This window comes from Amblyomma maculatum, chromosome 1 (genome assembly GCF_055883805.1).
Source record: "Amblyomma maculatum isolate TAMU_Amacu chromosome 1, ASM5588380v1, whole genome shotgun sequence".
NCBI lineage: Eukaryota > Metazoa > Arthropoda > Arachnida > Ixodida > Ixodidae > Amblyomma > Amblyomma maculatum.
Genome location: NC_139344.1, coordinates 167,721,190 through 167,745,133, shown reverse-complemented (window position 1 = coordinate 167,745,133; position 23,944 = coordinate 167,721,190). Strand labels below are relative to the sequence as shown.

The 23,944-nt window shown below is 45.9% G+C and overlaps 1 protein-coding gene across 4 annotated transcripts in view; it reads left to right on the top strand.

Annotated features, from left to right (window-relative positions):
* LOC146204831 (breast cancer anti-estrogen resistance protein 3 homolog) overlaps positions 1-23,944 on the top strand; it is a 226,680-nt gene that overhangs the window by 169,192 nt on the left and 33,544 nt on the right. For all 4 annotated transcript variants that reach the window (XM_084589543.1, XM_084589545.1, XM_084589546.1 and 1 more), the window contains 3 exons: positions 1,508-1,629; positions 19,121-19,232; positions 19,583-19,658. In XM_084589543.1, coding sequence (XP_084445669.1) covers positions 1,508-1,629; positions 19,121-19,232; positions 19,583-19,658 — 310 coding nt within the window. The remainder of the gene's footprint in view (positions 1-1,507; positions 1,630-19,120; positions 19,233-19,582; positions 19,659-23,944) is intronic.

Sequence of the window (23,944 nt, the reverse complement as noted above, 5' to 3'; positions counted from 1 at the left end):
GCGATGCGCTTGGTCATGCCAAGGCGCGCGGCCATGCGAGAAGACTGGCTGTAGGTAGCCTCAGTTTCCGGCACTGTGCTAAGGGTTGAGCAAAATGTCTGACTCACTACAGTAAGACGTGCTAGCATTAACACCTCTTTTTGGGCTAGTTGGTGCATACTTGAATTGGAGAAAATTTTGCGCCGACCCACGCAGACCACATAAAAGTCTAAAAAAGTAATAGAGTGTCTCGTCTTCTTCCTTTTATGTGGTCTGCATGTATCGGCGCAATTTTTTCTCCAATTCAAGATGGGCTAGCGTCACAAAAGTGCTGCGGCACGCGGAGCGGCTGGGCGCTTGGGTGCCTGCCGCTGCCAGGAACATTCGGCGACTAGCACGCAGCTTAGCCTATAGTCAGATGCAACTCAAGAACAAAGTGGTCATCAACCCCTCCCCCTCTCTCTCTCCTTCAAAGAAGGCCCTTCAGGCAGTAGTTTCGGCCAATTTTCATGACTGTGCGGTTAAACCGATTGAGTCGTGTCTCTTTTCATCTGCCTCAGCCAACGATGTCACGCTCTGGTCCAACTGGATTATCTACGACGTAATGAGAATCCGTCGACGCCATTAGAGGGACTCCTCTAAGGGGAATCTGCCGTTTGTTTGTTTGTTTTCGCCGGATCCGTCTATAGAGAGCTCTAAGGTTTCGAGTTAAACCACGTCCGTGAAGGAGAAACTATTATGGTTTAATAGGGGCATTGCACTGGTCAGTGCGTTGTTAGAACAAATGAAGTTAGTATCAACAGGCGTGTATAGTCGATGCGATACAAAAAAAAAAACTGGGCATGTCGTGACTGTCGCGAGCACTGGAAGCTAACAGCGTAGGCGATTGGGCTGATATGTTCAACACATCGACCAGAAGCTGCGAAACGAACGAAAACGAAGACGAGGCACACAACGGTCGCCGACTTTCAACTCATGTTTAGTGGAGCAGTGCTTGCGAAATGTATGCAGGCCACAAAAGGTTTGACAAAGAAATAACAAACAGTTGTAGCTTTGGGACGTTAAACATCACAAACCAAACAAAACCAACGATTGTTGCGCATTCAACATAGCATCTGCTTGTGCACATTAGAAGAAATCTCTTTTTCGGATAATGCTACCGAGGGACTGCTCACGCGTTGGTCTCTAACTTTCATAATACAATGTGCTTCAGCAACTTTTCTTGTTTGCTTGTCTTTCTGCTTGTGCAGTGCGATGGTTTCTTCATATCTTGGTCGACAGGGGCGATCTGGAAAGTGGGTTTTAAGATGCTCTGCGATCGTTGTCCGCATTGCACCCGTGGGCTCCCTTATAGTTCAGATAGCAGGAAATTTGTCTATGTAGTTTGTGCCACAATCCAGCGGAATAGAGCACACGACTCCCGTGGCGCATTCCATAAAACTATCACGGTGTAAACACCGTGATCGAGCGCAACCTTATAAAAGATTACCTGGTTAAATGATCCGCATATGTCTTTCTCTCTGCCCAGGATTCGACCCCGTTATGTCTGTGGATCCCGGCGGCAAGCCTCACCTGGACATTGATGTATGGCTCCAGAACCTGGACCTGCCGCAGTACTCGCTCCTCTTCTGCAAGTACACTGGCGTAGAGGCAAGTCTGTCTTTATCTTTTGCGTTCTCTTTTGGATCTTTGGAACAAATCCTGCCTGCGTTGAACGGAATTGTAGAATAAAAAAGAAAAATAGTGAGCTAGCATTGGATGCCGAAATGGGCCCCCTAAGGCGGGCAGTGCGTGTGGTGGGTCAGTGTAGTCATCGCCAGCTGCGCCGCTGGGAGAGAGGAGGACAGTCGGCCCCGAAGGAGAGGGGCTCTAATGTTGAAAGAAAATAAGCACGGCCGCAGTTGCGCCGAGGGCTGGGTTTCGATTCCACGGCAGTGCAAACATACCCACTGCGCTGGCCACTGCACGAGAACAGTATACGCTATCGCCGCAGTCGATCGCCCATCGTGTTTAATTGTCACTCTTGCGCTGTGTATTACATGATATAGTCTTCATTAACTTCTATCCGTGCTCAATGGATCCGAACACAGTTCGGTCGCATTACCTTTTTGAGGTGCGTTGGGCGGTCCCGAAAGTTTGTACTCCAGTCACCAGTGTCGCCAATCTTTGCCTGAAGCCTGACCTTGACACCCGCGCTCGAAACGAGAGCGAAATGAAACGCGACGCGCTAGCACGCATACTTCACATTTGACCATCTTTACTAAATCGATTGCATTTCTTTCTCTGAATTTCAGCTAATATCTTTGTCTGCTGAACAGTGCTCCGATTTTGTTGGCGATGTAGTGCGAGGAAACTTTTCATACAATAGTACAACATAGAGATAATGTGGAAGACGTATAGTGCAGTGTTTACTGTGAAATCTTGTAAAACTGAAAAGGAATGAGAGGAAAATTACCGAGTTTGCTAGCGCTGGTGGATAGTGCGCTACAGGCACCTTGATCAACTTCACAGTAATTACTTCAACGTATAGATACGTTATGCAAGTATGGGCGGTGAGATATAGTGAGTTTACTGTGGAAGCTCGTAAAACTGAGAACGAGTGAGGGGAAATTTACCGAGTTTGCTAACGCTGGTGGATAGTGCGCTACAGGCACCTTGATCAACTTCACAGTAATTACTTCAACATATAGATGCGTTATGCAAGTATGGGCGGTGAGATATAGTGAGTTTACTGTGGAAGCTCGTAAAACTGAGAACGAGTGAGGGGAAATTTACCGAGTTTGCTAACGCTGGTGGATAGTGCGCTACAGGCACCTTGATCAACTTCACAGTAATTACTTCAACGTATAGATGCGTTATGCAAGTATGGGCGGTGAGATATAGTGAGTTTACTGTGGAAGCTCGTAAAACTGAGAACGAGTGAGGGGAAATTTACCGAGTTTGCTAACGCTGGTGGATTGTGCGCTACAGGCACCTTGATCAACTTCACAGTAATTACTTCAACGTATAGATGCGTTATGCAAGTATGGGCGGTGAGATATAGTGAGTTTACTGTGGAAGCTCGTAAAACTGAGAACGAGTGAGGGGAAATTTACCGAGTTTGCTAGCGCTGGTGGATAGTGCGCTACAGGCACCTTGATCAACTTCACAGTAATTACTTCAACGTATAGATGCGTTATGCAAGTATGGGCGGCGAGATATAGTGAGTTTACTGTGGAAGCTCGTAAAACTGAGAACGAGTGAGGGGAAATTTACCGAGTTTGCTAACGCTGGTGGATAGTGCGCTACAGGCACCTTGATCAACTTCACAGTAATTACTTCAACGTATAGATGTGTTATGCAAGTATGGGCGGTGAGATATAGTGAGTTTACTGTGGAAGCTCGTAAACTGAGAACGAGTGAGGGGAAATTTACCGAGTTTGCTAACGCTGGTGGATAGTGCGCTACAGGCACCTTGATCAACTTCACAGTAATTACTTCAACGTATAGATGCGTTATGCAAGTATGGGCGGTGAGATATAGTGAGTTTACTGTGGAAGCTCGTAAAACTGAGAACGAGTGAGGGGAAATTTACCGAGTTTGCTAACGCTGGTGGATAGTGCGCTACAGGCACCTTGATCAACTTCACAGTAATTACTTCAACGTATAGATGCGTTATGCAAGTATGGGCGGTGAGATATAGTGAGTTTACTGTGGAAGCTCGTAAAACTGAGAACGAGTGAGGGGAAATTTACCGAATTTGCTAGCGCCGGTGGATAGTGCGCTACAGGCACCTTGATCATGTTCACAGTAATTACTTCAACGTATAGATGCGTTATGCAAGCATGGGCGGTGAGATATAGTGAGTTTACTGTGAAAGCTCGTAAAACTGAAAACGAGTGAGAGGAAAATGTCCGAGTTTGCTAGCGCTGGTGGATAGTGCGCTACAGGCACCTTGATCGCGCGACCTTTCATTACTCTCTCTCGGTCTCTCTCTATTTTTTTTTTTTTTTTTTGCACACGTGGGTTTCGCGCACTCCCATTTGAGAAACTATTCTACGAAAATCAGCTACTTAGGACAAGGACGCGGGATGAAATTTGCTTTCACACGCCTTCTGGAGTGTCAGTTGAAGGTATTGAATGAATTCGCGGCCGCGGCGGCCGTGCTTTGATGGAGGCTAAATGCAAAAATAGGTTTTCCTGCTTTAAGCTGCCGGTGCACGATAAAAGGACCGCAACTGGTTAAGGTTATTAGGACCCTTTACTACGGCGTATCTTTGTTCATTTTTTTTTTCAGTCCCTTCAATCCCTTGTGGGCTGCTGAGCAATAGGGTACAATAGCCGAACGTTCACTGTGGCGCCTCCTTCTTTCTTCTATCTTTCTCTTCCACCTTCATAACTTCCATCAGGGCTCGGTTCAAATATCCACCGAGAAATGTATTAGTTGCTGCGACATTTTTTTTTTTCTGAAAGACTATTTATTTTTTAATCGTGCTTGATGTTTCCACCAAAAGTGAGACAACTTTTACACATTTCCTCATACCCTGTTATTTTAGTCTTTCCTCTTTATGCCTCTCCTCAAGTTCCGGATACTGTCACATGAATACACATGCGTCCTTTTATCTTCCTCGCCAGTAACGGCTTCCGCTGTAAAGAAAAAAAAAAAAATAACAGCAAAGCTCAAAGCTTGTGCGTGCTCGAAGCAGATCTCCTACGAGTTAGCATAGCCTGCTGTTGTCCGCGTTGTAACATGCGGTGAAATAATATAACCTTTTCCATCTCTGCCATTAGCTCGGGAAAAATTTGACATGTTCGTAATGAGGTTTCGTTTCAGGACGTCACGCGACACCATAAGACAGTAAAAAAAGATGACGTCAAAATGCCCCCGTATACGTGTGGAATATAAAATGGCGCCACCGTTCTTTGTGATTGCCCTTGCGAGGCGGCAACAGCCTAGACATTACGTGTACTGAGACGTGTTCGACCTACCGGACGAACAGTTCAGACGCTACTTTCGACCGAGTAAGGAAACTGTGCAGTGGCTATCTGGCGAACTGAATCTTGGTGGCGTGCGTGATGCCTCCCTTACGGTGGAGCGGAAGGTGTTGCGTGCGTTGCGTTTTTTTACTACTGCTAACTTCCAATTTCAGTTGGCAGCTAGGGAGCATCTGCGCTGACTCGGCATTCCGTGGTGAGTGCCTGCGTTCGGCGCGTCGCGGAAGCGATTATCCGTGCTGGTGCACAGAAGTGGGTCCACTTTCCATGAATGCTGGAGAGAAATAGTACTGGGAATATATACCTTCTCTGCATGGCAGCATCCCCTGCTAATCTGCTGCTTTACTATGGCCATACTAGCACGAAATAAATAAGTCTTCATTTAGAGGCGTAATACCGCCATGATTACTTTGGCTTAGAAAACAGGTTTTATCTGAAACGCTCTGGTATCGGCCGTAAACACGGGTGCCAGTCTTTAAAAACGACTTTTTTACTTATGTCGCGCACTCTTTACACTTATTCTTTATCAGATGAATGTGAACATCTGTTGTTACATATGTCATTACCACAAACTGTTTACGAAATGAATTTATTTCTTCAAAAATTAACTGGTTATATGGGTCCTTGTCACGAAAAACCACAGAAAAAACGTGGGCATGTCTTTCACAATCTCAGTGGCTCGTTTCCTAAAGCGCCACGTGTTGAGGTCGGGATGACCTTCACTTTGTTGTCACCTCATACGCCATTCTGATGTCATCGCCGATGGCACAGGATCGGTTTTTGCAAGCATTGTTCCACCCACGACGACTCCCCCCCCCCCCCCCCCCCCCTTTTTTTTTTAAATCTCGCATGAATTTTTTTCTCCTCTACGTTTATGATGTTTTTATTTTCCTCTTAGGTCTGACGTATAAAAATATCTCAGCCGCAAATTGCATTCAGAGCGATCAATTCATGTTAGTGCGACTTGTTTTGATGCCGCGCAGATATGTGGCTTTGCCGCATCACAACTCTTTTTGTGGCGAAGCAAGCTTGCGGTAGTCATACGGTCGTAACCGGCGTCCTAAAATCAAATTCCCTGGCTCGCTGTGAAGTGCACCTATATATATATATATATATATATATATATATATATATATATATATATATATATATATATATATATATATATATATATATATATTATCATCTTCAAGGTAGTCGCATTCAGTATTCACACACTTCTACATTCGATGCTGCCACTGCTGGTAACAGTTCTGGAACGAGGTTTTTGGAAGGCCCTTCGGGAGATTTTTTACCTGAACCTCTTCAACTGAGGTAAAATAGGTTCCTTTTAAGCAAGATTTAACTTTAGGAAATTAAAAAAAAAAGTCGCATGGAGCCAAATCAGGTGAACATGGAGGATGCTCCATCACAGTAAAGTGATGGAGCATCCTCAGACATGTAAGGCCGTGTGAGCGGGTGTATTGTCCTGGTGCAACAGCCACCCATCACACCACAACTGTGACCTTTTTTCCTTAATATTTTTGCGAAGTATTCTTAGTACTTCAATGAAGTAGTGTTGATTAACAGTCTGACCACTGGGAACCCACTCAATCCTTACAATTCCAGTATATATATATATATATATATATATATATATATATATATATATATATATATATATATATATATATATATATATATATATATATATATATATATATATATATATATATATATATATATATATATATATATATATATATATATATATATATATATATATATATATATCGCCGAAACTATGTTTACTTCTTCTGTGAGGCAAGATACTAAAATTACGTCTGTATTTGATGCATAACACAAAGGACGCCATTTAAAATTTGTGCTGTGCGTGGAAGCCAACTCAACGAGCTTTCTGTTGCGTATTTGCGACGTTCAATATTTTGGGCCACATTGCCGATTTAAGAAGTTTAAAAGTGGTACTCATGTTCGATTCTGACGGCCATCAACTTCAAATATTGTCATATTTCCTTAAAATAATAAAATATATATCATAGTTTTTCAAATACATATATGTAAGCAGTAAAGAGATCAACCGATATGACGAGCTACAAAGAACCTAGGTTTCATTATTTAATAATGCGAATCGATTTTGTTCACATTGTAAAAACTCAGGCAGGCGTTACAATTTTCACGGCGTACAAGCGTCTCTTATCGCCATCCAGGAAGTTGTTATACAATCCCCGAAAAGGGAGTCTAGAAAGTGGCTATCAAATGCGTGCATTATGGGGAGGAAAGGCCACCGAGTGTGCATGCCACGTAGAAAGCCCTCAAAACTGGAGCTGATAATGGACAAAACATTTAAAAACATTCCCGCTTTAGCGATATAAGCTTCATTAGGTTTTCTTACGCCCGATGGACCCCCTTTCAGAGCCCTTTTAAGTATACGCCCTTTCTGGGTGTTTTCTTGGAGTGGCTAGATTGTTTACTTCCTAAACTCTCTGAAACGTGTCGGCTGAGGCAGAGCATGTGCATTTTCTTTTTTCAATTTAAAATTATTTTTTGTTCACCCACAGGCTTTTTTGTTAGCTGGGCCGCGAAAGGTTAACAGGATTCTCACTTTACCTTCGACTTGGCATTGGTAAATGCTGCTCACAGATTATACATTCACAAAACAATACAACAACGCAAGGTTAGTTCGATTAGCTAAGACTGACTGCTAATATCTGGACGAGAATTCACGCTGGTAAGCCGACCTACCGAGAAAGCGTCTGTCTTTTACGTCATCATAGCGGTGGCGTCATTCATGCTGTCATTGGCTACAATCGTCAGCCGACAGGATCAGTGATCAGCAGGCGCGCGTCGATATTTTGGTCATTAGTCACAGGTGCGGCGCGCTGTTCCATCGCTGCTAACTTGTCAAAACATTGCCACCTTTACGGCCAGTCGTGTGCTGCATCGCATCATTTTGTTTTTGCTGCTGTTTTTGTTGTTTCGGCACATGTGCATCCACATTTAGTCGCAAGTGAAGTGAATTACGTTCGGCTTCTTTCCTTTTGCTCATGGACAATGGGGCCGATGTCATCGGGACACAGGGACAGAGCTGTGGCCCAATGACGGTGACATGTCACCCATTCACCTTTCCATCTCCTGAGGCGAGGAGGGGGGAGTGTAGAGGGAGCAAAGAGAACTTCTTGGGACGCCCAGGCAGGGGCCGTGCACTTACCAAATCCGCTCACTGTTTCCTCCTTTTCCTAGGCCATTTGCTGATAAAGTGTGAAAAGACAATTGAAGGCTAGTATTACGCGACATACCGCGTTCATCACCACGCCAAGCACGCTGGCCCCTGCTTCGGCGCAAAATCAATTGAGGGAGAAAGGCTAGAAAGGCACACGCATCGTTCGAATAGCTGACGCTCTGATTTTTGCTCTCAAACATGTCGCTTTTCGTGCTTACAAGTTCGCCCTGCGGCACGCTGTGCGAAATTACACCCGGCAAATTTTAAATCAGGTGTGTTTGCCAAAATCTCGGAAGAAATTTACAGGCTTAACAGCCTCGTTAACGCTATTCGATTTTGTGATTTTATCTGTTCAAGAAAACTCCACCTACACGTAACGTCCCTTTTGGGAGCGGCCATCGGTGCTGCGGTGCAGTTGACTCGATCCGCTTTCCGTTTTCATTTGCTGCTGAAGTATTTGCACTAAAACGAACCGTCTATATTTATAATGGAAATTAATAGTCTTAGCGTCTGCCACCTCCGCTTGCCGGAGACGTACTGACGCAGGGTTTGCCGGACCCCTCCTGCGCACGCGCATTGACAGATGTGAGTGCAATCGCGGCCACTGAGCCTGCATGGGAGGGGTGCGGTAAACCGGTATACATCTACGTCAGTACGTCTCCGGCAAGCAAAATCTCTCTATTATCGTGTATGAAAAGACGTTGCCGAGCAACAGCGACGGCAGGAAGTTCTCTGCCAAGGAGGGGCTCCGGAACGACCTGAGGTGCGTGTGCAAGTTAGAGACGCGGAACGCTACAAGACGGCTCGCGAAACGGACGAAGGGCTGCACTTTCACCTTTCACGCGAGAGGGGGGCGGGAAGAGGGGAAGGGAGGGGACACACGCGAGGGAGGGACATTTTATCTAAGAGCGCACATTAAGCGCTCAACATATCCTGCGCCTGGTTAACCAAGGCAAGCTGTTCTTCCATCTATGCCGACGACAGCCAGGCATTCCAGGAGAGGGGTAAAGGGAAGGGGATGTAGTGACTGGACTGGGCGACTGGGCAGGCGAAGAGTCAGTGTTCTGGATTGGAAGGGTCAGAACGAAGACGGAAATGGAATTGTCGGGAAGGTGTAATAAGGATGTTCGTTTGAATGCTGCCAAGTATATGTGCTTGAGCAATGTTGAGATGTCGATGCGGGCAGGGTACATACCCATACGACGTTTCTTTAGTTGGCGGTAATGTTCCTTAATTGTGAGTTTATATGCCATCGTATAGTTCCACGTCGGGGGGGGGGGGGGGGGGGGGGGGGTTGACCACAGGATCACAGGCGCCCGGTTGGGAATATCACGGGCTAGCTGATGAGCCAGCTCATTTCCTGTGATCTCTGCATGGCCAGGGACCCACCGTTAGTGACTGACGATGGAGCTAAGGAACGTAAGGAATTAGCCGGCGCTGCAGCAAGTTAATAGTCAGTGTAAATGGTGTACGAATAAGTGCGAGGAAGCCTGGAGAAGGACATGATGACATTCATTATAGGCACAATCTCTAGAGTAGCGATGGGGGGAGATTGCTGAATGAGCCACATGTATGAGAGGAAGGATCTGCCTGCAAGGGGGTGAAGATTACATATGCCGCCGAACCTGTGTCCGATATGGTGGCGTCTGTGTATGGGTCTATGTGGATAAGGGAGGACTGTGATGGGCTACCTGCGCTTTCCTGTGACCCTTATTCATACCAGGGGCCATATGACGGGGTAGAGCTGCGTAACGCATGCTGGCGAGAAAAGGTGAAGAGCATTCTTTGATAGATAGGTTTATAGGAAACAGATTTGCTTTCTCTAGGAGCCAGCGACACTGCGAAGTGCCAGACAGTCGAGCCGCCGAGCCAGCTGCCTGTCTCTGTAAAGAATGAGTAATGTGGGCAGGGGAACAAAGAGGCCTGTGTCGTACAGTCTTTTGTTTGAAGTGTGAATAGGGAGGTTAAGGGATCCTTTATAGAGGCTGTTGAGCGCTGATGAAGCTTTTATAATTTGCTGTTGTGTGAGTTCAAAATACGAAAGAGCGTATAAAATGTTGCTTAGTGCTAGGGCGTGTACTAACTGACTGGCTTGTTTTCCTTGCAATCAGGCTTGGCGTTTAACAACACGCCTGACCAGGTGAGTAATGGAGCGGCACGTGCTAATTGCCGTATTGACACTGAGTTGATTGGACCTTTCATGAATATTAATGCCTTGAATTCTGCAAGAAAAAAACTGCGGGACAGGATGGTTGGCTAAATGAAGAGATATGTGATGATTGACGGATCTTTGATTGCGGGTACGCGATAAGAGGAGGAGCTCGAACTTTTCTGATGCTGGCTGGAGCCCAGCAGAAGTCATAAACTGGGATATAATATCGAGGCCTTGTTGAAGTGTTGCCTCGACCTCCCGTGGGGAGCCTTCCGTGCGCCAAAGTGTGAGGTCGTCAGCATAAAATATGTGAGCCAAGTTCGGAATTTTTTGAAGTTGGCGTGAAAAGGGGACCACACCAAGATTAAAGAGGGGGGGGGGGGGGGGGAGAATAGCGTCTTGAGGGGTGCCACGGGCGAGAGCAAAGAGAGATTAAAGAGAGTGGACCGACCCACACTCAAGTTTCTTAAACACAGCGAAGTATATGATCATGGAATCGCTCCCTAAGCTGGTAATTTTTGGGCTGCTCCCTGATCCGTCTTAAGATACGTTTTTGGCGCCTCCATAGACGGATCAGGTGCGGGTCTGCATGTTGGGTAGGTGCCGCGGTGACCTCCTCTTTAGTTGTTTGTGCCTACGCCCGCTTTACAGATTGTACCCACTCCTCATACGAGTCAGTGGAGCTATTTGAATTCACAAGAAGTTTGCGGAACCCATTCGATTTGATGTGCTTGACTTGAGTTTTACGTTTTCGAGAGCACATGGAAATAAGGATAATGTGGTGGTCGCTAAACGGTTGTTCTCAAGTGTGGGTCCAGGAGACATGTGCAGATCTGAGAAGGAGGGTGAAGTCTGGGGGAGGTAGATAGCTGACGACCTACACCTTCCCTGGTTGGAGTATCAGGATTACTGATTGTACTGAAATGCTGCTGCCTGATATACGAGTGCAGAAGTCTGCCTAGACGTATGCTCCGATATCCCCAGCTGACGTGGGGGGCATTGAAATCGCCACCTAAAAGGACCTCATACTTATTGGCGAGCTCAGCAGTGAAACTGAAAAGGGCCTTGAAGAGTTTCTGTTCTTTAAGAGTATTGCAAAATATTCGAAAACAAAATTGTCTATATTTTGGCGAGGGGTAGAAAGCGAATGCACCCATGCGATTTGTAAGAGCTGCGGGAGGTTCTAAATATTTATACTGGAGATCCCGACGAATGAATGTGGACACGAGTGGGGCCTCATTTGGACGAGCATGAAGAATGCGATACCCAGGAATATTCATCGCATGTGTCGGGTTTCCCGAAGTAAGATAACCTGAGGAAAGAAGGGGAGGGTGATAATCCACTGATGAAGGGCCGTGCGGTTGGACTTCAGGCTCCTACAATTCCACTGGATGATTCTGAATGCCGAAGTAGCATCCATTATGAACGTACGAGGATCCGGTTATGGTGGAGGGTGGTGGGGCGCTTGTGAAGGAGGAATGCCCGGTTGTGTGGGCTCAGGGGATCGAGGTCTTTTGAGAGATTGCGATGTTGCTTTCATAAGTGTTTGTGATGATGACAAAGCGGAAAGGTCTTTTCTAACGACACTACCACCTTCGTGAGCTTTTCTATGCGGCAGACAAGGGGGCTAACCATGCTCAGAATGTTGGAAACCATTTTCTCCAAATTGTCATGTGTTTGGTGGTTCACTTAACCAGCAATGTGAATTGCTGGTTAATAAGCTGCTGGTAAAAGGGAGCTTGGGTTGTGTGGGAGGAATGAGTAAGGGATGCTGGATAGAGGTCAGGAGTACCTGGCAGATTAGTTGGTGGAGAAAGTCCCGGTGGGTTTGCTGGTGGTGAAGTGGACGAAGATGGTGTGTCTTTGGTGGGGTCAACGTTCGAAGCCTTGTTATTCGAACTGGGCTTCATAACTCTTCCGGCTGGAGGCTGTAGAATGACCGGGTGGAGAATCGGTTGTTGTTGGGTGTACTGCTGTGGCGGTTCAATAGGCATTGCAGGGGGTGGAGACACACGTCCCCATACCGCTGCTTGTGGTAGGGTTGATGTTTGCGCAGGCGCCGATACTTGGTGCTGAATTGTGCGGTATGATGTGTCAGGTCGCTGATGGTGCGGCGCCTGCTGGTTCGAGTTTGTCTTAGTGGCCTGTGCTTTTCGCAGCGGTTCTTCTTGTCGACTGCGGCTGTCGCTCTTGGCGGGTGATGACATAAGTGTAGTGGTTTTTTGGCAGGTTCTTGCGGAAGTCTACTCGCTGGTCGTCGGCTGCCTTGATACTGGCTTTGCCCATTTGTTGTTGTAACTGGGCATGTAGGATTGAAAGAGGGATGTTCACCGCCGCAGTGATGCATTCATGTGTTGCCTGATATTGATGCAAAGGAATAGCACACGTAGAACACCTACAGAAAGTCAGCACCAGGGGGCAATTCGTGGTGCGATACCCGTAGCTCCTACATCATTCATGTTTCAAGGCTTTTGGGTGATAAGGGCGGCACCTGTACGATGCCTTCGGATGTTATCAGAACTAATTCGGTCTCACCAATCATTCTCGGCGTGATGATCGTGGCTTGGTAGCTGTCTAGGCAATTAATTAATTCAGTCGTTTAAAGGCCTGCGTAGACTCCGTGTTCTTGCACGAGTTGAGTGGTGCGGTGCCGTACGGTGGGACTTTATGTATCTGGTTGTTGGTGCTTATTCCTTCCACTTGGGCGAGCGCTTTGCGGCCACTTCATAGGTAGTTTTCATAATGATGACTCTTTGCTGCGGCCGAGTTTGGATGGCCAGTTCTTGGCATATATAGGGGGTGGAAGCGCTGCCTCACAGATGAAGGGGGATAAGGTGGCATACGGTTTGACTGATTCGCAGCGGAGTGTGTGGGAGACGAGCACCACGACGGTATGGAGTTCGTGCCCGGGGCGCTGCGCTAGGCATTCTTTCCGGTCTTTCTCGGCGTTACCCACCCTTCTTCTGTATCGGGATGGCAGTTTTCTGCTAATGCAGCTGCATCCGAGTCGACATCAGTATCGGTAGTGCCAAAGCAGTGAGCAGGAGGTGGCGTGAAAGATGACAGTGTCATTGCGCTGCGGGATGTGGCTGCTGGTGTTGAAAAAGAGCTGGCAGAGTCTGGAACCCAAGGCGAACTCAGGCGACGAAGATCACTGGGACAGAGAAACGGTTGGGAACGCGGGGCTTGCCGTGCATGCTCGCGGGGGACGCCGTTACGCCGCTTTCTTTGCTTCCGTGTTCATTGCAGCGTGCACAGACAAAGCATGGACTTCGGAACCTCGCCTCAGTCGCCGCAGTAGAACGCTTTATTTATAAGCCGTCGTAGTGCGCTTAAACTCCACGTCGCGGTGTTGCTATTTTGTAAGCCCCGCTGTGGGAGCTCAGTATGCGTGCTGACGCATGCCGAAGGGAACCAGGTACGGCGATTTCGACAGCGTTTTCTTTGTTTACTTTGTATCATGCACTGTGTTTGTGTAGTAAACAGCTGTGGGAAAGCAACTGTAGGTCGCCTGAGCTTGTGTTGTTCTCCTGTCATGCGCAAAAGCGGCCGCTCTGACAAAGCCGTTTGTGTCCGCACACAAGTTTGATAGATCAACGGAGAAGTGGACGACTGTCAAGCCCTCAGTCGGTCACTATATCCGTTCCTCAATTGTGAATTTTGTTTTGGATTAAAATGTAGCTCGGTACTCGCAAAACGTCGCATAAATAGTCTGCGACTTTTCACCTGCTCATTGATTCGTCAGAGAACGCGAACAGCAGAATTGATGCAATCGTACGCTTTCAAATGAAGAAGGAGCTGTTCAGACCTGCATACAAAAAGAACTTTCTCGCTCTTTTGGTGTGCTGTACAGCCGGAACAGCCCCTCTGCCAAATAATTATCGACCAATTGCCATTCTTCCTTTTTTTTGACAAAATTTTAGAAAAATTATTTGAAATAAGGCTGTCAGGATATATTGAAAAATACAACATATTGACAGATACTCAATACGGTTTTCCACGCGGACTATCTACAGTTCAGTTCAGTCGTTCAGTCGTGTCCGACTCTTCGTGACCCTATGGACCATGTCACGCCACGCTTTCCGGTCTCTCATTATCTTCCTAACATCGCATAACTTCATCTGCAGTGCCTCGAGGATGCCATCTAACCATCGCGTTCGCTGCCTACCCCTTCTCCGGCGACCCTCAACCTTTCCCAACATCAAATCTTTCTCCAGCGACTCCTCTCTTCTCATCAGATGACCAAAGTAGCTGAGCTTTAACTTTAGAATTTGACCCTCCAATGAGCAGTCAGGGTTTATGGTCGACAATATCGACTGATTTGATCTTCTGGCAGTCCAAGGAACTCTCAAGAGTCTTCGCCAGCACCACAATTCAAACGCGTCAATTCTTCGGCGGTCAGCCTTTTTCACGGGTCCAGCTCTCGCATCCATACATCACAACTGGAAAGACCATAGCACGAGTTATACGGATCTTGGTTGCCAGACTAATGTCTCTGCTCTTTACTAGGCGGTCAAGGCTAACCATTGCTCTCTTTCCCAGAAGCAGGCGTCTCCTAATTTCATGGCTGCAGTCTCCTTCTGAGGTAATCTTGGAGCCCAAGAACAGAAAATCTGTCACAGCTTCCACTTCTTGTCCATTGATGCTCCAGGACTGGATAGGGCAAGACGCCATGATCTTTGTCTTTTTAATGTTCAGTTTAAGCCCAAACTTCTATCTTCTTGTACGCGCATCAGAAGTCTCTTGAGTTCCACTTCACTTTCTGCCATTAAAGTGGTATCATCCGCATATCTAAGGTTGTTGATACGTTTTCCAGCAATCTTCACTCCAGCTGAAGACTCGTACAGACCGGCCTTCCTCATGATGCACTCTGCATATAGGTTAAATAGGCAGGGCGACAGTATGCAGCCTTGCCTCACTCCTTTCTCAATCGGAAACCAATCAGTAAGACCATGCCCAGTTCTGACTGTGGCCTCTTGTCCTTCATACAGGTTCCTGAGGAGACAGATGAGGTGAATTGGAACTCCCATCTCTTGGAGAGCTTGCCACAATCTGCTGTGATCTACGCAGTCAAACGCTTTCGCATAATCAATAAAGCAGAAGTAGATGGGTTTCTGGAACTCTCTTGCTTTTTCCATGATCCAGCGAAGGTTGGCAATTTGGTCTCTAGTTCCTCTGCCCTTGCGAAACCCAGCTTGCACGTCCGGAAGCTCCCGATCCACATACTGCTGCAGCCTACCTTGCAGGATTTTCAACATCACCTTGCTAGCATGCGAAATAAGCGCGATCGTGCGGTAGTTGGAACAATCTTTGGCACTGCCTTTCTTTGGAATGGGGATGTAAACTGACCTCCTCCAATCCAGTGGCCACTGCAGGGTTGTCCAAATATTCTGACATAATGTATGCAGAATGTTAACAGCGTCATGATTGAGGTTTTGAAGCAACTCAGCTGGAATGCCATCAATTCCGCTAGCTTTGTTCTTAGCAAGGCTGGCTAAGGCCCATTCAACTTCACTCTTCAGGATGCCTGGCTCGAGATCAGTAATCCCAACCGTCTTATGTTGGGTTTGCACATTCGGGTCCTTCTTGTACAGTTCTTCTGTGTATTCCTGCCACCTCTTCTTTATCTCTGAGGCTTCAGTAAGGTCCTTGCCTCGTTTGTCCTTTATCACGCCCAGCTTAGCACAGAAGCTTCCTTTGATATCTTCGATTGTCTTATACAGAGCTCTTGTGTTCCTTAATTGGCTGTTGTCCTCAACTGCTTGGCACTGTATGTTCAGGAAGGCATTCTTATCTCTCCTTGCTATTTTTTGAAAATCCGCATTGAGAACCTTGTATCTTTCTCTTTCCCTCATAACTTTTGCCATCCTCCTTTCCTCAGCTATTTGCAAAGCCTCTTCAGATAACCAGTTTGCTTTCTTGCATTTCTTTTGCTTTGGAACTACCTTAGTAGCAACTTATTGTATTATATCACGAACATCAGTCCACATCTCTTCGGGCTCTCTGTCTTCTAGATCTAATTCTTGAAATCGATTCCTCACTTCCACAGCATATTCTAATGGAATTTGATCCAGATCATACCCGAAAGGCCTTCTAGTTTTCTGCGTTTTCCTCAATCGAAGCTTAATCTTGGCAACAAGAATCTGATGATCGGTGCCACAATTCGCCCCAGGCCTTGTTTTTACTGCTTGTATAGCGCTTCTCCATCTCTGCCGGCAAAGAATATAATCGATCTGATTCCTGTACAGACCGTCCGGTGAAGTCCATGTGTACAGGCGCCTCTTGTGCTGTTGAAAATAAGTATTCGCTATGGTCAGGTTGTTTTCTTGACAAAACTCTACTAGCCTCTGCCCAGCTTCATTTGGCTCGCCAAGACCGAACTTGCCTATAATTCCGGATATTTCTTCACTCCCGACTTTAGCATTCCAGTCTCTATCTACAGATACTGCTATAGCTTCACTCATAGATTACATCAGGCTTGCTATCGATAAAAGAAAGTTTTCAGGCGCAGTTTTCATTCATTTCAGCAAAGCATTTGATTCCATCGATCACTTCATCTTGTTTCAGAAACTTCAGGACCTCCGCTAATGCTTTTGAAGAGCTTTCTTCGTGACCGAGAGCACATAGTCTGTATTAATAACCATGTATCTAATAATGGTCTCACTAACAAAGGGGTTCCACAGGGTTCTATTCTAGGCCCTGTATTGTTTCTACTTTATATTAACGATTTACCATCCTGTTTTAGGCAATGTAATAGTATATTATACGCAGATGACTCTTCCATGATAACATCGCACCATGACATTTACCAGCTCATATCTAACCTTCAAAATGGCATTAATTCTCTTGAGCATTGGTGCCACATTAACCGCCTTACTGTGAATGTTACCTAGACTTGCTTTCAGATTTTCCATCCGCCTCAGAAGCCATTGCCCGTCTCACCACTACTATACTTCAATTCCACTGCCATCGCGTCGCAATATCGAATTTCCTTTCTAGGCGGTGTTATTGACCCTCACCTAAAATTCCATTGTCATATAGCGGAAACTTGCAAGAAAATTTAATTTGGGCTACGCGCACTAATCAAAGCCCGATCCTATTTCCCAATCCACACGTTACTATCACTTTACTACTCATTCGTCCACAGCCACTTAAACTACGGCATTTCATCCTGAGGTAACGCCTATCATGTTCATCTTTGGCCATTAATAAAACTGCAAAAGCAAGCCATACGCATCATAACCTCCTCCTCTCGAATGTCACCGTCGCACATTTTGTTCATGGATTTAAATGTTCTACCCCTCTCGGCTCTTTATCTTTATATTATCGATATTCTATTCTTTAAGATTCTTCACCATCAGCTCCCATTTAGCATTTTTCCTCCCTGCACGATCAAAAACAACAGCGTTACACGGTTCGCTTTACGTAATAATTTTCTACTGCCTCTGGTCAGTACCTAATTACGGGAAACAATGCCTTCAATTTTCGTACATATCATTTTGGAATTCTTTGAATTTCGACATTAAGCAAACTAATGCACTTTTGTTCAATTTGAAATTAAAAAAAAATTCTTCTTAATTTGTGATTTCTTTATCTTTTGTGTCGCGGAATTCGTAAGTGTTTTTGTACTTTTTTCTACATTCTATTTTTGTATCTAAATCTGTCGGCAATGCCCTCTTTACTATGTATTTCGTTATTTATTTTCAGTGTAGCTTCATAAATTATCGTACAATAATATTAATCTATTACCATGGGAGTATATTCTTGTACGTAGTTTTTTTTAATCGAAAATAAACTTTCAACGAATAAAACAAAAGACGGAGATTCGAGCAAGATGTTTGCGCACAGCTTCTTCTGCGACCTACATCGTCCTCCTCTTCTCCTCGTGCATGCGCGTTCCTTCGGCTCGCCTCGTCGGAATTTCAGGCGCTTCTCTCTCTTGATACCCTTGGACCGCACCGAGCTCGTGATCCAAGGTCCGTCCCCCGACCATTTCATCTTCTTGTTTTCGCTCTTTCCTCGTAGCTCGTGCATTTTCCCACAGCTACCTTGCAGCTGGTGCTGGCGTCCGGAGCTGGTGGGAGATAGATACCATGCCCGACAAAACAAGCTCGCACTCACATGTGCACAGGATGCATTACAGCCGCCGGACAGCTTGAAATGAAAGTTGTTTCATATTAGCTCTCATAAAGCTTGCCTTGCGGCTGTTGTATACTCGAAATTAGGCTTTATGTGCACGCTGTAAAGAGACCTTGCTTTAAACCTCCGAACTACATACCTGCTCGCGCCAGCCATAATAGAACAGTAGAAGTGACTTATTGCTATAAAAAAAAATTAATAACACAAATAAAAGAACGAAATAGTTGGATAATGACTGCTGAAACTGATTTATATTCATCAGACTCCTGATCTTCAGCAGGCGGAAATCAAAGAGACAGAGTACATACATGGCCGGGTGGGATAAAAGGAAGAATGGGGGATAGTAATGAAGGGCAGCGGAAAGTACTGTTTACGGTTGTACAGCGATCAGGTTCACCTGCCGCACTCGTACAAACAGGGTAAGATGTCAGGTACTGCTCGCACATTGGTGTATGCAAATATCTACAATGTATAATCTTCACCGCTGCGGCGAAACTTGGCTTCCCCTAATGCAGAACCCTACGCATGCCTATGCTGTGTTGTATCTATTCTAGTCTGTTCCTTTTGCCATAGTGCTTGAGTATAGCGCGCTGTTACTTTGTAGACGTTGCGACCCGTGTTCTTCACCGGTCCGCTTTGCTTTGCATCCCGAACAGGAGATCCTGTGGATGTCCGAGAGGGACGTCAAGGACTTGGGAGTCAAGAATGGCGCCCACCGGGCGATCCTGGTGTCGTCCCTCATTGTGCTCAAGCGCAAGTACGACAAAGGTGAGCTCGATGCTTTGCGCTCTTACGTACCCATCTCTTCGAAACTCTCACCTGACGTCGAAGACAGTCGGTAAACCTAACACACACACGTGGCATTTTAACAGGGCGCAAAGGTTTTCGAGCGAGATTATTTATTCACAGCTGACGTTTTTGAGAGTTCTCGCGAGAAAATTATTGTCTTTATTACCTGTCTTGCGGGTCGCAGGCATGTTCGTTGGTTTTGCTGCCGTTGCCGTGTTGTGTTTCTGCATATCATTATCCTTCGCACGAATGGTTTTCATTGTCGCTTCATCCTTATCGTTGGCTTCTTTGTCATGTTCTGTTTTGTTTTTGTTTTTTCATGGCAACAGGGAACCGCGTCAAGTCTGGGGGCACGCTTTCGTCCCGGTTCCGGAGTAGCAGCTCCCTTGTCCAGGCCAAGGAAAAGTGAGTTGAATCATACTGACTTTGAATTTTCCCTTTAAACGTTATGATTATGATGATTTTGATTATGATCAAAGGCGTAGTGACACTAAAGTTGGGTTTGTTCTTTTATTGCACTTATGCACATGGAATTAGTGAAGAAATCGACGTGTAGAATCCATATATATGCCGCGCAAATAACACTGAACATGAACTTACCTCGGGGTGTTTCAGTTTCGACAGCTGAATGGTAGCTTTGACGTCAAAGTTGGCTACAGTCCAAATGACGTGCAAAAGAAAACGCGGTATTCTAGCCGCTTGCTCGTTGTCGGGCCAGCTCTTGGGGCAGGCTGGCATAAGAGTGGGAGTGACTAACCAGCAATTATATCGTCTTTCCTTTCTTGCATGTCGTATCCTCTGAAGTTAACTTTGAGGCCAAAGTATCCGTTCCGTTGTGGAAACTCAATCATTGTGGAAGAATGAACTCACTATAATTTATGAACTGGACACAGACGAATTCCATGTGGTGATCCAGGTATACTAATATCTTAAATACATACTATACCAAAAAAAAAAAAAAAAAAGAAGCACGCTGCCAAAATGTCTGTACTGGTTTAAGGTATGTTATCAGTCTTATTGTCACAGAGGAATGAAAACCACGTAGTTGAACAACAGGGTGTTGGTGATGGAAGAGGTGTTCTCCTCGTGGGTATATGCCATTATCTGAGGGCACAACAACAAGTGGAAGTGGCGCGGCCGAGATCTGACTTCGCAGGTTTGACGCGACCCCGTCCTGAGTGGAGGTTTCATGTCGTAACAGTTTATTAAATAAGGCCAACCGTGCCAAATAATTATATGTCCGCGCGACGCTGACGCTGCTAAGGACGAAGCGCTTTCTTTCAGTCGTTGTCTAATAGGAGGGTTCGATTGACCAACGAGCGCACTAGACTGCATGTATGTAAATGCAGTTACTAATTTCTCCCATTTTCGTATTCTCCCCCAACACTTCTTTAAAGGCACGGTTCAGGAGTTCACACCGAGTGAGACATTTACGGCGCCTTTCTTTTGCTCATTAATAACAATATCAGAGATTTTCACTCTCACACTACCAATACCGACCGTTGTCTATGCGACCACGAGCATGGAGGGAAGTCACCATTTCCTATTTTTCTGTCCGCTCGTCCTTATAAACAAAATTAGTTGCAATTTGGAGGGAGGAGGAAAAACTTTTATTCTTATTTTTCCTTGCATTCCTGAGTGGAACCCTCAGTCCAGGCCTCCATGTGCCGCCACGATCCTAATAATAATTTAGGAGGCTCAAATTATTTCCGCAAGCCTTATTCACTTTTCGACTGTTCGCTCGCATAATCACATAAAACGGGGACACCAAACTGCGAAGTCGAAACACGCGTACTTTGATGGTGCGTTGATGGAGGAGGAGGAGGAGGAGGAGGAGGAGGAGGAGGAGGAGGAGGAGGAAACTTTATTGAGGAGAATTGGGAAAGCTCTTTCTTCGTGGGAGTTCGCTTCTCCTCAAGCCGCCCCAGGGGTGGTCATCGCTCGATGGCGCTCGACGACCTCCTTGGCCCAAGCCGTGATGGCGTGTTGCCGGCTTGGATCAGAGCTAAGCAATGCGGCCTCCCACTGTTCCGAATTGGTAATCTGCAGGCCCTCCGGCGGATGCATGCTTTCACATTTAAACATGATGTGTTCGAGATCTGCCCTCTGGTCACCGCAAAGTGAACATGAGGGGCTGTATTCGCCCATGAATACCATTGTGCTAGCTTATACGGATTAAAGCACGTATTTGTTTGAAGTTTTCTAAGTAGTGTTTGTTGTGATTTGCTGAGTGTATAGTGGGGGGCTCCGGATATTTCAGTCTGTTGTTTTTATACCAATTCGTAATTCCTCTGTACGTAGGGTCTCTCTCGCGAGCCGATCTTAGTTCGGGGTAACGAACCTCCCGGCCTACGACGAATCCTCGGGCATACTGGTGCGCTGCCTCGTTTCCAGGATGACCCGCGTGTGCGGGGACCCACAAAATTTTGATCGAACGTGCGTTTTTAGAGTAATCAAAAAATTTCAAAATTTTGGCTGCTGGTTGATGAATTCTACCTTTTGCGAAATTTCTAATGGCTGTTTTTGAGTTGCTAAAAATGTATTTGGAGTCCGTCGCGACAATCGTCAGAGCTACAGCCGCCTCTTCTGCCTCCTCTGGCGTTCGTACCTTGTTTATCGTCGCTGAATTTTGTAAGCGATACTTGTGATCGGCTAGTGCCAGGGCATAGGCTCTCTTATTCCCGTATTCTGCTGCGTCCACATATGTCGTATTTGGTAGACTGGAATAGTATTTCTCCAATGATTGGGCTCTTGCTACCCGACGCTGCAGGTGAAACTCCGGGTGCAAGTTCTTAGGTAGTGGAGGGACTACCAGTATTTTGTGTATTGGACGGGGAACCGACGTTACCTGTGAGTGTCTGCCCTCGTAGTGTATGTCGGTTTTTTGCAGTATCTGTCTTCCAGTCGATGTTGCGGTCAACCGCTCGTACTGCGCCGTGAGGTGTGCTTCGATCATTTCTTCTAGTGTGTTATGTATCCCCAGTTGCATGAGTTTCTCGGTAGCCGTGCAAATGGGAAGACCGAGTGCTGTTTTGAAGGACTGCTGAATAATGGAATCAATCGCTTCTCTTTCCTTGGCCTGTAGGAATAAGTAGGGCGTGGAATATATAATGCGGCTGAGAACGAATGCTTGCACAAGTTTTAGTGTCTCTTTTTCTTTCATCCCTCTTTCTTTGTTTGATATCCTCCGAATAAGGCGAGATGTTTGATTACTTATCGTTCGGAGTTTTTGGATTAAATCCGCGTTTTTGCCATTTGATTGAATGTACATACCCAGTATGCGTAACTTCTCTACTCTCGGGATAGTGAAACCATCCATGTATATATTGATGTTTGTGTCAATGTTTTTTGTATCTTTTTTTGGTTTAATGACTAAAAGTTCCGATTTTTGAGATGAGCATTCCAAGCCAATTTTCTCCGTCTCCTCCACTACCGCATCTGCTGTTTGCTGCAGCGTGTCCTCAATTGTGCCGGCGTGACCCTTCGTTGTCCATAGAGTAATATCGTCGGCATAGAAAGAGTGTTCTAGATCTCGGATTTGTTCCAATTTGCGTGCCAAATTTATTAAAGTGATATTAAAGAGAAATTGGGACAGTACTGAGCCTTGCGGCGTGCCCCTGTCCCCTAGTTGGAATTTATAGATCCTAATTGAATTTCTGCTGTCCTACCTGTTAAGAAGGCCTTGATATAATTATACATCCTGGCGCCCACCTGCAGCTCGGATAGGGCACCCATGATAGCTTTGTGGTTCACATTATCGAAGGCTTTTGTAAGGTCAAGAGCTAATATGGCTCTTAACCTGTTATTCATCTCAGGTGCCATTATTTCGTGCTTAATCCTTAACATTGTGTCCTCTGTGGATAAAAGGGGTCTGAATCCCAACATAGTATGAGGGTACAGATCCCACTCGTTCATGTACGACTGAAGCCTTGCCAGGGCTACGTGCTCGAATAATTTACCTAGGCACGAGGTGAAAGATATCGGTTTCAGGTTTTCTATTGAAAGTTTTTTCCCTGGTTTCGGAATAAAAGTTACCTTGGCGTGCTTCCACGTTTCCGGTAAGGATCCTTTATTCCAACATCCGTTGGCGAAGTTGGTAAGTTGGGAAATGGAGTTTTCATCTAGGTTTCTCAGCATAGTATGTGTGACCCCATCCGCGCCGGGTGCCGAGGGCGTGCGGATTTTATTAATAGCTGCTCGAACTTCCGCTTCCGTTATGTTGGAGTCTATTTGAGGGTTCGGGTTGCCTTTATATTCCGGAAGGGGTTCTTTGTCACGAGAGATGTTGAAATAGCGAGCCTTAAGAGCGTTAATGATTTCTTCGTTCGGGAGGTCATTAACGTGAAGGAGTCTTTGTATTTCCTGCTTCTTAACTCCTTTACTGGATTCGGGATCGAGAAGATGTCGCAGTAAATTCCACGCATCTCGCGTACCCATGTTTTTATTAAAGTTGTCGCATATTTGATGCCACTGTTGCTGAGCCAACTGGTTGCTGAGGTGCGTTGATGGGTGCGCTCAAATGACGGTAGTTTGAACTTCGCGGTATTGCGCGCGTTTTCGCAAATAACCGAGAGATGGAGCTAGCATATCTTCTCGGAGCTAACAGAGGCCTCTCGCGTGCGGCCCAGCAACGCTTGCAGCAGAGAAGGAAAAAGAAAAAAAAAATAGAGAGAAGAAAACAATAACAAAGT